Raw genomic sequence first — 17,774 nt, 5'->3', positions numbered from 1 at the left:
TTATGCTTATACCTTTCTGTCCTCCAAAATTCTTCAGAAAACATCAATCTGACCCAATGAGAGATTGCCATTATCTTTTTGAGATGTGGGTGAGTTAGATGCGATGATGAGTGGTAAAGTATACATTTCTGTCTGCAGGTAGACAACAATGTTCAGTGGTTTTAAAAGAAACCAGATCTCTTAGCATCATGTAGTCTATTTAATCCTCCTTATAAGATTATGGGCACAAAGAGTAGAGGTAGACTCTGTACCCCATAACTCTCCTCTGACGCTCAATAAAATAATGGATATTCTACATCAATTCTCCCTTCCTGCTCTATTCTAATATCCCTTGTGCCTAAAAATAATACTGTACTCAATCTTGACCATACTAAGCACCACAACCAGCTGGGGAAGAGAATTCCCAAGATTCACAACCACCACTGAGTGAAGAGGTTTATCCTCGTCTGAGCCCCAAATGGCTGACCTCTAATTCTGAGATTATGACCCTTTAGTTCAACAAACCCCAGCCCGGAGAACGAACCTTTCAGCAATTATTCTCTCAAGCCCATTTAATAGTTTTCCGTGTTTCAATGAGGCCCCCTCAGATACTGCGAAACTCCAGGGAGAAAGACCCATTCCACTCAATCTGCCACTCTCCAGATATGGCCTGTATCATTGTGCAGGACGATCACTCTTGGTAAGTGATCTGTTTTAGCTAGTGCTGTGATGTGGTTTGGGATCTGTATCATCTCTAGTTGCTTCAGTGAAGGGTGTGGAATGGGATTTTAAAACTCAGCTGCTTGAATTGAACTTTGGTTCATTGTTTCATTGCGTAAAGTAAATTTTAAAATTCGGCACTGCACATGTATGTGGTAACTTAGTCATTATATTAGTTGACTCTGAGGAGCTCTACTGGTACAGTGGTGGTCTCACTATCTCTAAACCAGAAGGCCTAGGTTCACGTCCCATTGGCTCTGGGGGTGTGTCATAACATTTCTGAACAGGCCGATTAGAAATATCAATGTAACTCGGATGACAATCGGGGACAAGGTTTGGGTGCATATTACAAGGTGGGGTCAATATTTTCACAGGGGCTGCTGGAGCAGTGGATGTATCCTTTCAGCTCTGAGAATGCAATTTGAATTCACCCCAGATGAATGAACTAAATTAACAAGTGAACATGGAAGATCTAGGAAACTGAGTGCAGGAAACAGCTCAACGTTCCTCATTTTAGAATTTTCAGGTGTGATGAGGAGAGGGATTACACAGAATTGGAGGCATTATGGTACCAAGGAAAACAATGGCAGATGTTAGGAGGGATGTTACATGATTGGTAGTAAAGGCAGGTTTGGGTGGGGATGTGATTTCTGCCATAAATGTAAATACTTCACGATTCAGAAAGGAAAGTTAGCTTGTTGTTGGGGCAGAGCTGAAATAGATCGTCTCCTCAGCTGAACATTGTAGGGCTACATATATATTCCCTCTCCCAGCCCCTGAGTGATGTGGCAATAGCAGGAAAGTTGGGAAAATCACATGAGATTGCCAGTGAAGAGCTTCCCATGCTGAGAGCAGTAAGTCCCATTTTCCAACCCAGTGCTGATTGGTGAGATGAGATTCTCACCAGTGAGGAGCGAGAGGCCTATTAGCATGCATTAACATCTCATTATTACACCACCCGCCTTATTGGTATGCAGTTTCCCATTCTCTCACCTGCCAGAGAGAAACTAGATGCTGACAATTCCCGATGAGAAAGGCAGAATGGTAATCCTGCTGATCCCAGCTCCCCCCTTGCTCGTCCAGACCTCCATCAATCATCAACATCTCAGGGCACACTCCATGGGCAGTGACCACACGCAACATCCACAAATGGCATTTGCGCCAGAAATCTTTTCAAGGTGCCAGCAGTGACCAGTATATCCTCGGATGGGAATGTATGAGCAGGGCACCACAGTGACATAGAGTGTAGGTAATGAGGTGAGTTGGAGAAGATAACATGAGAGAATTCGCGAGGGCTCGCAGAGAGAAACTCATGGGGAAATTCACCAAAATTGACAATTTCTGGTAAAATTCAGCCCAGTGAATTGTAACTTGAACATTCCAATGGGAAGTAGTTTAGCAAAAGCACCTGGAGCGGTATGCTCCAAGATTCCATAGTAAGTGGCTGGGAAGTGTTGAATATCTGGCTGGGATAAGGATATTCAAGGTAATAGCTCAAAGGGAGAATGTTTCACTTAGACAATGAATGCAGGCTGCCTTCTACACAAGGGATCTGAGAAAAGGCAAACAAAAGTTCTACTAATCACAAACTAGACGTACTAGAGAAGGTGTGGCAGAGCTTTTGGTTCAAGGTCCAGTCACACACTGTGAACCAGGAGAATCTGGAGGATTTATTGCAAGAGTTGCAACATACTTTTTGATGATCATTAAGACGCTATTTATTTGAAGAGTCAGGTTATTCAGAAATAAATTAGAATAATGAATAGAAAAGATAAATGCCTAAACTGTCAGGTAACACGCAGCCTCTTGCCAAAAAGATTAACTTCTCCTTACATTGTCAACAAAAGAGAAAAATTACATGCAGCAGTTGCGAAAGATCAGTGTGATGGAAAAGATCTTTCTCATAAATAAAGTGTTTTGAGAATTGCCTCTACAGAATGGTTCATTGGAATTTACAAGCAGAAGAGCAGTTTTACAAGTGAAAGATCAATTGGATTGCTTAAAAATCAAATTCTAACATGTGTTATAAATTTGAAACCTTTAAAATCGCCTGGTTCTGCAGCCAGTAATGTTCAGCTTCTAATCCCCAAAGAACGGTATTCTCTGAGAAACTGCTTGGTGAGGAACCCTTTTGTCCTGCATCACCGCTTCCTGCCAGCACTTCATGCAACAAAGAATAGATTAAAGCATACTCCAGATGCAGCAGACCATTATTTTAAATTACAGCTCTACAATAGCTGTGCGGGAGAGCAGTCTGTACGCCCACATGTACCGCATCCTGTAAAGCTAATCATCTCCACCTCCACTGATGCTCAGAATTTTCACGCGTCTCTGTGTCAGCCATCACTTTCACTGGTCAGATGAATGTCATTTATATAAAGATTTCCAGATTGGAAGTTTCTCTGTCAGCTTGAAAATATGAAGATGCACAAATCTAAAAATTGTTGCAAGTTCCAGGAAAAGCAAGTATATGATTAACCTGTTGAAAATATGTTTCGAAATGTAGCTCATTCTCCTCAATGATATTTTGTTCCTGCAGCAGGCAGAGGGTAATTTTCACTAAACCTGTGTACACTAACAGACTTGACTGAATTCTGTGGTACAGTCAACTGGAACAACACCATTTCTGCACTAACCATTCCAGGGGCTTTTGATCTTCGGGTCTAATATAAGTTTGGCTTGTGGTATCACTAAGTCAAAAATGCTCCTGGAATATTGTTGCGTTTGAGTTCTGTATGTTGACAGGATAATGCCCCCTTTACACTGAAGCAGTTCTGGAATAGTCCAGTGTGTGAGACCTGACCATTTTTGATTGCAGGAGAGAATCTACCTTTGGGGTAAGAAGTAGCTTACAGGGGCACTTGTCAGGGCCTACCTGTGTTGAAGAGAGATGCCCAGCTTGGTGTCAACTGAATGTGTCATGCTGGCAGCTGTAGAAACTTGTCATTGTCAGCAAATCCCCCGAAAGAGTGGTTTCCACTTGTCATTTCAGCAGCAGTTCATTTGTAATTGTGAATTGTTCAGCCATCATGCAATCATAGAATTGTTATATCACAAAAGGACGCAATTTGGCCTGTCATGGCCGTGCCAGCTCTCTGCAAGAGAAAATCAGCCAGCCGACTCAACACGGACATTTACTATAAACCGACCGACTCCCACAGCCACGTAGACTACACCTCCTCCCACCCTGCCCCCTGTAAAAACGCCATCCCATATTTCCAATTCCTTCGCCTCCGCCGCATCTGCTCCCATGAGGACCAATTCGAATACCGAACAACCCAGATGGCCTCCTTCTTCAAATACTGCAAATTCCCCACAAACGTGATCGATGATGCTGTCCACCGCATCTCCTCCACTTCCCGCTCCTCTGCCCTTGAACTCCGCCCCTCCAATCGCCACCAGGACAGAACCCCACTGATCCTCACCTACCACCCCACCAACCTCCAGATACATCGTATCATCCTTCGTCATTTCCACCACCTCCAAACAGACTCCACCACAAGGATATATTTTCCTCCCCTCCCCTATCAGCGTTCCGGAAAGACCACTCCCCCCGTGACTCCCTCGTCAGGTCCACACCCCCCACCAACCCAACCTCCACTCCCGGCACCTTCCCCTGCAACCACAAGAAATGCAAAACTTGCGCCCACACCTCCTCCCTCACTTCCCTCCAAGGCCTCGAGGGATACTTCCATGTCCATCACAAATTCACCTGCACGTCCACACACATCATTTACTGCATCCGCTGCACCCGATGTGGCCTCCCCTACATTGGGGAGACAGGCTGGCTACTTGTGGAGCATTTAAGAGAACACCTCTGGGACACCTGCACCAATCAACCCAACTGCGCCGTGGCTGAACACTTTAACTCCCCCCTCCCACTCCGCCAAGGACATGCAGGTCCTTGGCCTCCTCCATCGCCAGACCATGGCAACACGACGCCTGGAGGAAGAGTGCCTCATCTTCCGTCTAGGAACCCTCCAACCACAAGGGATGAATGCAGATTTCTCCAGCTTCCGCATTTCCCCTCCCCCCACCTTATCTCAGTCCCAACCCACGAACTCAGCACCGCCTTCTTGACCTGCAATCTTCTTCCCGACCTCTCCGCCCCCAGCCCCTCTCCGGCCTATCACCCTCATCTTAACTTCCTTCCACTTATCGCATTCCTAATGCCCCTCCCCCAAGTCCCTCCTCCCTACCTTTTATCTTAGCCTGCTTGGCACACCCTCCTCATTCCTGAAGAAGGGCTTATGCCCAAAATGTCGATTCTCCTGCTCCTTGGATGCTGCCTGACCTGCTGCGCTTTTCCAGCAACACATTTTTCAGCTCTGATCTCCAGCATCTGCAGTCCTCACTTTCTCCTAGCTTGACTCTTCTGCCCTTTCCCATGGCCTACAATTATTTTCTCTTCTGGTACTTATCCAATTCCCCGACACCCATGGGAACAGTTCCTCCCCTCTCCTTTATCTCAGCCTCATATGATTTGATCAAATTTCCACCCAAACTTCACATCTCTGAGGAACACCACCACTACTTTTCCAGTGTAAACAAAGTCATTCATCTCTAAAACTGTCCTCATCAATCTTCTCTGCCTTCTCTTTAAAACTTTCACATTGTTCCTAAAGTGTGATGTCCAGAATCAATCACAGTACTTTGGGTGAGGCTGAAACAGTGTTTTCTTTAGATTAGATTACTTACAGTGTGGAAACAGGCCCTTCGGCCCAACAAGTCCACACCGACCTACATTTACCCCTTCACCAAACACTACGGGTAATTTAGCATGGCCAATTCACCTAACCTGCACATTTTTGGAGTACCCAGAAACCCACGCAGACATGGGGAAAATGTGTAAACTCCACATAGTCAGTCACCTGAGGCGGGAATCGAACCCAGGTCTCTGGCGCTGTGAGGCAGCAGTGCTAACCACTGTGCTACCATGCCGTCCACTATTTTATGTTTTATGGAGGCTCCTTGTTTTTGTGCTTCATTTATTAAAGACAAAGGTACTTTAAACCTTTTAACCACTTCCTTAACCTGCCATACTACCTTCAATGATTTCTGTGCATATACCAGCAGGTTTCTCTCTTTACTATCGTTCCCCTTTTTAATATTGTTTCTCCTCAATCTTCTAACAAAATTGATTGCCTCACACTTCTCTGCTTAAATTTCATCTGCCTCATGTGCACCTTTCCACCAGGCTGCCTACATCCTTTTGAAGTTAACCTCTTCACAAGGTTTCCAAGTTTTATGTTGTTTGACAAGTTACGAATTGTGCCCTGTACACTCAATCCTAGTTCATTGATATAGATTAACAAGAACAGTAGGCGCCAAGCAACACCACTGTATGTTTTGCTCTGATCTAAAAAGCAGCTATTTAGCACAACTCTTACTTTCCTGACACCAGGCAATGTTGATCATTGCTACCAATGTTGTTGGTATTCTGTGGGCTTCAAAATTGCCAAATAGCCCATCATCTGGTGTTTTAATGATCATTGATTGGAAGTCCATGTCACAGCAACTGCATTAAACTCATCGAGCCTCTCTGTTCCTCAGCAAAAAACTCAACCAAGTTCGTTAAGTGGAATTTATTTTTATCAGATGTATGAGAGTTTTACATAATTAATCCACACTTTTCCAAATGACTGTTAGCTTTGTTCCAGATGGCTGTTTCCAAATGTTTCCCCAACTCAATGTTCAATTCATTGACCTGCAGCTGCTTGGTTTCTGCTTACAATCTGTTGTGAGCAAGGGTTGCTGTTCTGCAGCATGTTGCACCTTCCCTGTACCCACAAACAATTGGAAGGTCATACTTACTGCCTCTTCAATTCCAGCCCTTACTACCTCAACATCCTTAGATGCATCCATCTGATCACCGTGACATCTTTGACCTTCATACCAACAAGGCACCACAGCATCCCAGAGTCATGTCTGCAGCCACAGAAATGTTCCAATTTAGCATCACCTAGCAATATAACCTGTCTAATTTCTCACTGCCTTTTATTCAGCTGTTGGTACAGCCAAACCCCTCCCCCTGCCCATGGTGCAGTAGACTTGGCTATGGCTGCATTCCCAAAGATCCATCCATCTCGCCAGTATTCAGAATCAGATACCAAGGTGGAGAGAAAGATGCATTTAAGAGACAGTGATAGTCTCTGGTAGTCAAGCATTTCCTCTCTGTTCATCACTCTTTAGTTCTGGGGCGGCCACCTTTGAATTTCTCCTCTGTAAACTGGCTCACTCAGCTCCAAACCCCAAAATTTGATAACCTGTAGCTGATCACATGTCCTACACATACACTTGTCCAGAACACAGGAAGCAGACTGGAATTTCCATATAGTACGGGATGTGTATTTCAAGGGATTTGTATTTGTTGGATTATTAACTAAATTAACAGAAGTAAAATTAAGACTAAAACAAAATATTTTCTGGTTGCTCACCAATAATTTCCTTTCAAAGTGCTGACCATTTTGTCTCCCTTTTGCCTCTTTCTCCCTCGCACAACTTTACTTCAAAACAGATGCGAAAAATACCATGCACCCAAAAGGTGGTCTAAAGATAAAGTGTCTGTTCTGTCAGTGTTGATGCTAATGTCACTCTGCCGTCATTTTTTGGATTTTTCCTGCACTTGATTAATTCTGACTCCTTTGCATCTGTTATTCAAGCTTATGGCACTTTTTTGAACCCTTGCTCTGTCCTCCCTGCTTAGCATTATAAAAGCAACTTTATTCTTAAACTGATGTATGGGCTTCTTTTTCAAGGTGTGGGTGATGTACAAGATAAAAGCTGAAACAATTGATACTGGCAGAGGAGCACGCATAAATTCAGACAAGTGTAGCAGTAATGAATGCTGGATGAGAGCAATTATCTGTAACAAAGCTGGGCTTCAGACTGAACAGTGAGACATGTTTTATGACGTTGAGAAATGTGCCATAATCTGCTCACTCATATTGATTCCTCTCCATGCCATACATTATGAAGTACCTGGACTCAAATAAGGAACTGGAAACTAATCAGTGTCTGAGTCAAAGGCAGTGTATTTTAATTAGTCCAAGGTGACCTATTCAAGAAACCAGTTTTTGCAATTCTCCAGCAATAACCTTAAGGAGATCAGTCAGTGCAAGTTATTTAAAGGAGGTGTAGTACAGTACCTGTTTATAAAATCTAAATGAACCTGTTATAAAGGCGTGCTCAACTGCAGAGATACACCAGCCAAATACACCAGGTGAAAATTGTACTTTTTAAAGTACTGCACACTGCATATTTTCTCATGCTTGATAGCACTTTCACAGATAATTTCGACATTTGATTCCTCTATATCACAACTATAAATGCCAGATGAAAATGAATCTTATTAGAGTAAATTTGCCTTGTTGGTTTTGAGTACCTGACTGTGTTTGTGCATGATATGCAAACTATTGTTAGAACAATTCAGACCCCTGCAGTCCAAATTTGTATCTTTGCACAGCACAGATCAAACTGCTCCTTGCAGCAAACACTTAGTGAAATGTAAGGTAGTTTTCTGCAACTGGAACATAGGAACATGGCAAATAGGACCTGGAGCAAGCCATTCAACCCTTCAAACTTGTTCTGCAATTCAGCTAGATGATGACTGATGTTCTACATCAACATCACCTTCCTGCTCTACCCCTGTATTCCTTGATAACTTTCAATCTAAAAATCTAACAATCTCTGTTTTGAACAGACTCAATGATTGAGGGTCCACAGCCCTCTGGGGCAGAACATTTCAGACACCTACTATTCTCTGAATGAAGAAATGTCTGCCCCTAATGCAAAATAGCATACTACATAGTCTGAGACTGTGTCACCTGGTTCTAGGGCTCCTAAGCAAGGGAATGAAGCATGGGGTCTAGCCCCAGTTATTGAAGCCTCAATATAATTAACACAGCTTTAATATTCAGATTCAAAATATTTGACCAATTCTTCCGCCGCCTTCGCCTCCATTCCTACATTTACAACCAAGACTCCCGCCCACCCCCTGACGACCCCTTCTCCCGCCTCCAACACACCCCATCCACCTGGACACCCCGTGCTGGCCTCTTACCTGCCCTCGACCTATTTATAGCCAACTGCCGCCGCGACATTAACCGACTCAACCTGTCCACCCCTCTCCCCCACTCCAACCTCTCACCCTCAGAGCGTGCAGCCCTCCACTCCCTCTGCTCCAACCCCAACCTCACCATCAAACTGGCAGACAAGGGAGGCGCGGTAGTAGTTTGGCGCACCGACCTTTATACTGCTGAGGCCAAACGCCAGCTCGCGGACGCCTCCTCTTATCGCCCCCTTGACCATGACCCCACCTCCCACCACCAAACCATCATCTCCCAGACCATCCATAACCTCATCACCTCAGGGGATCTCCCATCTACCGCCTCCAACCTCATAGTCCCACAACCCCGCACCGCCCACTTCTACCTCCTGCCCAAAATCCACAAACCTGACTGCCCTGGCCGACCCATTGTCTCAGCCTGCTCCTGCCCCACCGAACTCATCTATGCGTACCTCGACACGGTTCTGTCCCCTTTAGTCCAAGAACTCCCCACCTACGTTCGGGACACCACCCACGCCCTCCACCTCCTCCATGATTTTCGCTTCCCCGATCCCCAACGCCTTATCTTCACGATGGACATTCAGTCCCTGTACACCTCCATCCCCCATCACGAAGGACTCAAAGCCCTTCGCTTCTTCCTTTCCCGCTGCACCAACCAGTACCCTTCCACTGACACCCTCCTTCGACTGACTGAACTGGTCCTCACCCTGAATAACTTCTCTTTTCAATCCTCCCACTTCCTCCAAACTAAAGGAGTTGCCATGGGCACCCGCTATGCCTGTCTCTTCGTAGGATATGTAACATTACATTAGATTAACAGTGTGGAAACAGGCCCTTCGGCCCAACAAGTCCACACCGACCCGCCGAAGCGAAACCCACCCATACCCCTACATTTACCCCTTACCTAACACTATGGGCAATTTAGCATGGCCAATTCACCTGACCCACACATCTTTGGACTGTGGGAGGAAACCGGAGCACCCGGAGGAAACCCACGCTGACACGGGGAGAACGTGCAAACTCCACACAGTCAGTCGCCTGAGTCGGGAATTGAACCCGGGTCTCAGGCGCTGTGAGGCAACAGTGCTAACCACTGTGCCACCGTGCCGCCCACTGTGGAACAGTCCATCTTCCGCAGCTACACTGGCACCACCCCCCACCTTTTCCTCCGCTACATCGATGACTGTATCGGCGCTGCCTCGTGCTCCCACGAGGAGGTTGAACAGTTCATCAACTTTACCAACACCTTCCATCCCGACCTCAAATTCACCTGGACTGTCTCAGACTCCTCCCTCCCCTTCCTAGACCTTTCCATTTCTATCTCGGGCGACCGACTCAACACAGACATCTACTATAAACCGACTAACTCCCACAGCTACCTGGACTACACCTCCTCCCACCCTGCCCCCTGTAAAAACACCATCCCATATTCCCAATTCCTTCGTCTCCGCCGCATCTGCTCCCAGGAGGACCAGTTCCAATACCGTACAGCCCAGATGGCCTCCTTCTTCAAGGACCGCAGATTCCCCCCAGACATGATCGACGATGCCCTCCACCGCATCTCTTCCACTTCCCGCTCCTCCGCCCTTGAGCCCCGTTCCTCCAACCGCCACCAAGACAGAACCCCACTGGTTCTCACCTACCACCCCACCAACCTCCATATACAGCGTATCATCCGCCGTCATTTCTGCCACCTCCAAACGGACCCCACCACCAGGGATATATTTCCCTCCCCTCCCCTATCAGCGTTCCGCAAAGACCACTCCCTTCGTGACTCCCTCGTCAGGTCCATACCCCCACCAACCCAACCTCCACTCCTGGCACCTTCCCCTGCAACCGCAGGAAATGTAAAACTTGCGCCCACACCTCCTCCCTTACTTCTCTCCAAGGCCCCAAGGGATCCTTCCATATCTGCCACAAATTCACCTGCACACACATCATCTATTGCATCCGTTGCACCCGATGTGGCCTCCTCTATATTGGGGAGACGGGCCGCCTACTTGCGGAATGCTTCAGGGAACACCTCTGGGACGCCCGGACCAACCAACCCAACCATCCCATGGCTCAACACTTTAACTCTCCCTCCCACTCCACCGAGGACATGCAGGTCCTTGGATTCCTCCATCGGCAGAACATCATAACACGACAGTTGGAGGAAGAGCGCCTCATCTTCCGCCTGGGAACCCTCCAACCACAAGGAATGAACACAGATTTCTCCAGTTTCCTCATTTCCCCTCCCCCCACCTTGTCTCAGTCAGTTCCCTCAACTCAGCACTGCCCTCCTAACCTGCAATCTTCTTCCTGACCTCTCCGCCCCCACCCCACTCCGGCCTATCACCCTCACCTTGACCTCCTTCCACCTATCACATCTCCATCGCCCCTCCCCCAAGTCCCTCCTCCCTACCTTTTATCTTAGCCTGCCTGGCACCCTCTCCTTATTCCTGATGAAGGGCTCTGGCCCGAAATGTCGAATTTCCTGTTCCTTGGATGCTGCCTAACCTGCTGCGCTTTAACCAGCAACACATTTTCAGCTCTGATCTCCAGCATCTGCAGACCTCACTTTTTACTCAAAAATGCAATAATCATGTATAAAAAGTAATGACAAAGGCTAATGGAACGTTAGCTGTGCTAACTATAGGACTGGAGTATAATATTTGGTTCAACTGCATGAAGCCCTGGTTAGAGCATATCTGGAGTTCTGGACACTTCATCACAGAAAATTGGCGTTGGAATGTGTGCAGTGCAGCTGATTAAAGTATGAGGAAAGATTATATAAATTCAGCTTGTATGCCTTGCATTACAAGAGGTGAAAGGGTGATTTGATTGCCATTTTAGGAAGTAATTGTTGGGAAATATAGTGAGAAACAGGAATCTAAGACACAGGGATATAATTTTAAAAACAGAGCTCAGCCATTCAGGAAGAAAACTAAGAAACACCTCTTCACTTTAACAGTAGAGGAAGTGTGGAGCTTTCTCCCACAGAGTGCAATACATACACTTCAATATATCACATTAAATTTTGGATGGACAGATTTTTATTCGCCTAGTAATTGTATAAATGATATGAAACCACAGCAGGAGGACAAAGTTGAATACAATCAGCTGTGATCGCATTGAAGTGTAGGACATGTTGGAGTGGCCAAATGGTCTGTACTTATTCCTGTGTTCCTATAGCTTGCATTTAGATTTCCAATGCTCTTAGCATTTCTAAAAGCACTACCACGTACACTGGACAGAGAGCATATCTTGAGCTTTGTCAGCCTGTATTGCAATGCTGCAAACATTGAAAACAGTCTTACCAGATAGATAACAATATTCTAAAGTTTCTGTGGCTTCTTTTGGTCTCCTGCTGTTGAGGCAATATCAATGCCTGTTATTGAGATGTCTGTTGACCTTATGGTTGCTGAAAAAAGTCTCAACCTCTTCCATATCTGAGTATTTTAGATTTTCTTTCCTTATGTAACACACAGAAATGAGTTGTCTCAACAATTGTTTTTGTTCTTTGCTTCTCTAGTGATTAAGTGGGATGATTATTTTTCTGAGGTTTGTATTGAATAAATAGTGCATCCTTGTTATATTCAAAAGTGACAATCTTTTAAGCTTTAAATTGCTTTGCACTTTTCTTCAGACTATTTTGTAGAGAAAGATGTGGTAGACTTGCAGATTTTATTTAAAAATTACGACTGCTGTCATGCACAGACAGTGCATCAACGGCACACACTTCCTTCATTGTCATAACATTTTAAAACCACTATCACTGCTGTTTATTTGTGTATACACAGTTTTTGTACAATAATGTAGAATGTGGGTGAGGCAGCCTGTGTGTTGTGGTGTTACCTCATCTGCAATTAGCTGCAATACATTATCAGCAGTTCTGCTTTTTTTCAGTAGAAAGACTACCTGTTTCCATTGTCAAGACTAAAGCATACCCACTTGGAGTGTTTTTTTCTTGTCATGACTAAAACCATAAAGCCAATTATTTCATGCTAGTTTTTGCAAGAGTAAGCCAGGCTTACTATTGCTTCCATTTTAAAACCGAGTTCATCAAGAAGCAAGAACAGTTTAAATACAAAATTAAATGATTGCAATTTGGATTTCAATCGGCGACCTCTTAATGATATAATTGGTACAATACTGAGAATTTGCTGTTTTATTCCCTGCTGTGAATTAACATTTTAAAACTGGTACAAAAAGGCAAGTCAAAACTACATTTAATGAAGTATTGGAAGAATCATTTGGAAGAGGACATATGGTATACTTGCCTTTATTAGCCAAGGCGTACAGTGTAGGGCGTGGGAGGTTATGCTGGAACTGTTTAAAACTGGGTTAGGTCACAACCAGGGTATTGTGTGCAGTTCTGGAATCTGCATTATGTGACAGAATGGAAGAGGGCACAGAGGATATTGACCAGAATGTTGCCTGGGTTAGAGAATTTCAGTTATGAAGAGAGATTGGACAAGCTGGAGTTGTTTTTGAAACAACCCCACAGAGGCTGGTATCCCGTTACCAAGTCACCATTTATTTACACTTGAACAGCCCCTGCCTCTAGTACTGCCTCTTCAGAGTCAGCTCTCAGTGTACCAAAATCTCTGACACTCCTCTTTTTATCTGTCAGCCAGGGCACCCTGATTGGACCAGATTAACAGCCCCAATCAGGGGACTCATATTCTATGAGGTCCATCTGGCTGACCTCATTACAATCCACTACAGTTTCTTTTTCATCAGAGGAGATTGAGAGGCGACATAACTGAGATGTGTGGTATACTTAAGATAGACAGGACGAAATTTTGTTGGAGGGATCAATGGCTGGGGGCATAGATTTAAAGTAAGGGATCGAATGTTTATACAGGAGATATGAGGAAAATGTTTTTCAATCAGTGGATTGAAGGGCAGATTCTAGAAGCAGAAACTCTCATAACATTGAAGAAGTAATTAGATGTGCACATGGGATACCAAGATATACAAGGTCTGGCCAAATGCTGAAAAAAATGGGATTAGAATAGTTATAGAGTCAGAGAGCCATGCAGCACAGAAACAGACCCTTCAGTCCAACCAGTCCATTATCCCAGACTAAATTAGTTGGGTCTTGTTTTTGACCAGCACAGACATGATGGGCCAAAAAGTCTTTCTCAGTGCTGCAGCTCTCTATGACTAATCACCCTGAAACAAACCTTAGTTATAGGATAAACCTCCATCTGTCTAGATCTAATTTTAACCACTTCCCTTATCCCCATCGCTATCTTTGGCTTTCTAAAGTTAACACATGCACAAGACGGAGCTTGAACAATCAGCTGTTGGTGAATTTTGTTCCCTTAGCACTGATGTATCTCCCTCCCCTGTTACATGCTTAGTCCAAACGAGGCTCTGCAGTTTTGACATCTTGTGGGATTCCCAGTTAAGCTTCAGGATATAAAGCTCTTACATTTTTAATGTTGAAAAGTGTAGCGCTAGAAAAGCACAGCAGGTCAGGCAACATCCGAGGATCAGGAGAGTGGATTTTTCAGTCATAAGCCCTTCATCAGGAATGTGGAGGGGGAAGGGGGCTGAGAGATAAATAGGAGGGTGGGGATAGGGCTGGAGGGAAGGTAGGTGGTTGCGGATGGGGGGGGTGATTGTGATAAATCGGTGGGGAGGTTGGAGCAGATAGGTGGGAAGGAAGGTGGACAGGTAGGACAGGTCAAAAGGGCGGTGCTGAGTTGGAGGTTTGGATCTGGGATGAGGTGAGGAAGGGGAGATTGGAAACTGGTGAAGTCGACGATGATGCAGTCTGGTTGGACATTTTTATGACTATTAATGTTACATGACTTCATTCTTAATCCATCCACCAGAAAAAAGCATTTATTCATCCCACTGTCAGGGTAGAAGATTTCATTAATATTTTCCCAGCCTGCCTACTGAACGTCATCTGACTTTTTCAAATATCTACTGTGTGAATCCTCCAGATTGCCCAAACCCACAACTCTCTCAATCCTAAAGTATCTTATTCAAAGTCCTCTTAACAGCCGTACACCCATGCTCTCTGGCCGCCACATATTGGCCTTCTAACGTCTTTTTGATCCCCTCCATCCCATGACACCAAGAGGAAAGATCCTTAGTCATGTGTGCTCTATCTGCCTGTCTTGGCTCCTTTGCCCCATTAATGCTCTCCACCTGTAGCAATTTCTGTAAACCTGTCTCTTTGAAAAAAATTAAGTCTTACAAGAGGTTATATATTTTTCATTTTTCTGATGGGGACATTTTTATGTTAAATGCCAATGCAAATGCAAGTTCTTTCCTACAAACCACTGAGGCTGAACGTAAAAAATGTTTTGCTTTTGTGTCATTCATATTCATTTTGTCAAGTGCAGGAAAAACTATCTCTCTCACAGTATGCTATTCTTGTAATCCATGAGCTCCATATGCTCCTCCTCAGTGTGGCTACATTTGGTTCAATCAAAATGATGGATAATTCATTGCCACTGATTGGCAACATTATCTGAAGGATGTCAAAGCCTTCTGTTGCCTCAGTGGGGGAGTGAGTGTCTCCAGTTGTCTGCTCCAGTAATATGTCAGTAAGATTTGTCATTCCTGTAGAAATTGGGCCTAACTGAGTGCAATTTGTGGAACCCGCAGTTGATCAGCTAAAGATCAGAGGTTGATCTGAAAAACAGTCTGAACCTAAAAAGCCCACACATTGAAAGTAATCTCCAATGTCACCAGAACCTAAGGGATAAGAATAGAGTCCCCTTTCTTTATTTTTATTACTTCAGTTCCCCAATTGCACCAGTAATTTGCACATTTTTATTTTAACATAGTTTTTGGACTAGCATTTATTTTCTGTTCCTAATAGCATTTGAGGAAGTGGTGGTGAACTACATGCCTGAACTGCTGCAGTCCATTTGGTGTATGTAGACCCACAGTGCTGTCAGGGAGGGAGTTTTAGGATTTTCACCCATCAACCATGAAAGAACAGCGACAGATTTCCAAATCAGGATGGTGGGTGACATAAGGGGAGCTTGGAATGTTGCTCCATTGGACTTGTTGCCTTTGTAAATTCTTGAGGTCATAAGTTTGGAAGGTGCTTGTTGAAGGGTGTTTGAGTTGCTGTGGTGTATCTGATATACACAGTACATACTGCAGTCACAGTGTACCCATGGTGGAGACAATGAGTCTTTACAATGGTAAGTGGGGCTCTGTGTACGAGATGGTCTGCTGCAGTCATCCAGGCAATTAGAAAATATGCCATCACCTTGCTGATTTGTGCCTTGCAGGTGGTGCAAACTTTAGGGAATCAGGAAATGAGTTCCTTTACAGGACTCGTAGTCTCTGAACTGCTCTTGTTGCTGTGATATTGATGTGACTGGTCCAGCTAAATGTCTGATCAGTGCTAATCCCTGAGAGTGTTGATTATGGGAGATAGTGATAGTCATGCTCGTGATGCCAAGGAATGATGGCAAGAATTTGTCCTTTTGCAGGTGGTCATTGCCTGAGACAGGTGTGCTGAGAATGTAACTTGGTATTTATTTGCAGACTATTTGCAGGCTGCACTGGTTCACTGTAAAATGGGAAGGAATGTTATTGCAGCTTGCAGATCCTGTGAATTGGAGCGTATATGGACCACTTCAGTGTAAAAGATGGACCAGTCTTGTCTACTTTGTTGTGTTCTAATCTTGCTTCATCCTTTCTATACCATGCAATAAAAAAAGGTGTGGTTCATGCTGGACTCTTCTATCTCATTAGTCTGCAACTCCCATGAACTGTAGTAACAGATCTGATGAATCCTGTAAGTATTCCAACTAAAATATAGCTGCAATTTTCCAATAGAATCTAATAGAATAATTGCAGTTATTATTCATTTGCAGGATTCTAATTTTCAAATTTCCTGAGATTTAGTCAGTACTGAAATGCAGAAGTAACTTGCTCTAAATGTCTATGTAGTGTGAGAAGTAAATAGAACACTTGTGAACTAAATTTTCACGTTTTCCTTGATTAGTCTAGCACTCAAACTTATGTTTTAAAGTTGCTGTCAGGAGCTGGTCACTGATAATTAGTTACAGCCAATGTTGCCCATAATCTGGATGTAGGTTTGCTTGTTGAGTTGAAAGGTTCATTTTCAGACATTTTGTCACCATACTAGGTAACATCTTCAGTGATCCTCCAGACGAAGCTGATGTTTCCTGCTTTCTATTTATATGTTTGGGTTTCTTTGGGTTGGTGATGTCGTTTCCTGTTCTTTTCTCAGGGGGTGGTAAATGGGGTCCAAGTCAATGTGTTTGTTGATAGAGTTCTGATTGGACATGCATGAGAATTCCTAGAAGCATGGCATTCTAACCAGAAATCTATCAACAAACACATTGACTTGGATCCCATTTGCCAGCCCCTGACAAAAAGAACAGGAAATTACATCACCATAGGAAATGACATCACCAACCCATATAAACCCACACATGTAAATAGAAAGCAGGAAGATAGTAGATAGATTCTGAGGCCAGTCATCAATGTACTCATAAAATAGACTGCTCTGTTGTAAGTGGTTTTGAGCCTCCAGATGTCATTGCAGCTACAAGTAGAAACATTAGATCAACATCAACTAGTTTACATTCATAGCTGTGTTTTCACTGCTTGTTCTTGTTTGTACACATGCAAAGCAATATACCTGTTTCTTTGCTAAACAGGTTGACTTCAATCTAGATGCCCTTTTGAAGACTCAAGTGACCAAGGGCTGGTTTAGATTGTTGCCTTTTGAAAAAAATGAAGACGATGAAGGGTAAGTAGTTCCTGTTGATTCATGGCTTTGGATTTCTGCTGTCACATGTAGATGATTACATTTTAGCCATAAGGCATGTATACCATTATAACCTTGTCACGAAGCTAAGTGGCACAACTTGCACATGGCTGGTAACAGGTGAACTTCAAAATATAGTCAGCAATATTATTGTGTGAACAAATTCTTTTCAAAAGGTGAGTAATCCATGTTGGATCAAATGGAATTCAACTGTTTCTATGAACTAAATGCATTTGATCCAAT

The 17,774-nt window shown here is 44.1% G+C and overlaps 1 protein-coding gene across 2 annotated transcripts in view; it reads left to right on the top strand.

The window, feature by feature from the left end:
• Nucleotides 1-17,774, top strand: part of LOC132827109 (rasGAP-activating-like protein 1) — a 267,843-nt gene that overhangs the window by 106,268 nt on the left and 143,801 nt on the right. For both annotated transcript variants that reach the window (XM_060843598.1, XM_060843597.1), the window contains exon 8: nt 17,422-17,513. In XM_060843598.1, coding sequence (XP_060699581.1) covers nt 17,422-17,513 — 92 coding nt within the window. The remainder of the gene's footprint in view (nt 1-17,421; nt 17,514-17,774) is intronic.

The sequence above is a fragment of the Hemiscyllium ocellatum genome, chromosome 24, assembly GCF_020745735.1.
Source record: "Hemiscyllium ocellatum isolate sHemOce1 chromosome 24, sHemOce1.pat.X.cur, whole genome shotgun sequence".
Lineage (NCBI taxonomy): Eukaryota > Metazoa > Chordata > Chondrichthyes > Orectolobiformes > Hemiscylliidae > Hemiscyllium > Hemiscyllium ocellatum.
The sequence above is the reverse complement of the archived record's forward strand: the minus strand, read 5'-3'. Positions and strand labels throughout refer to the sequence as shown.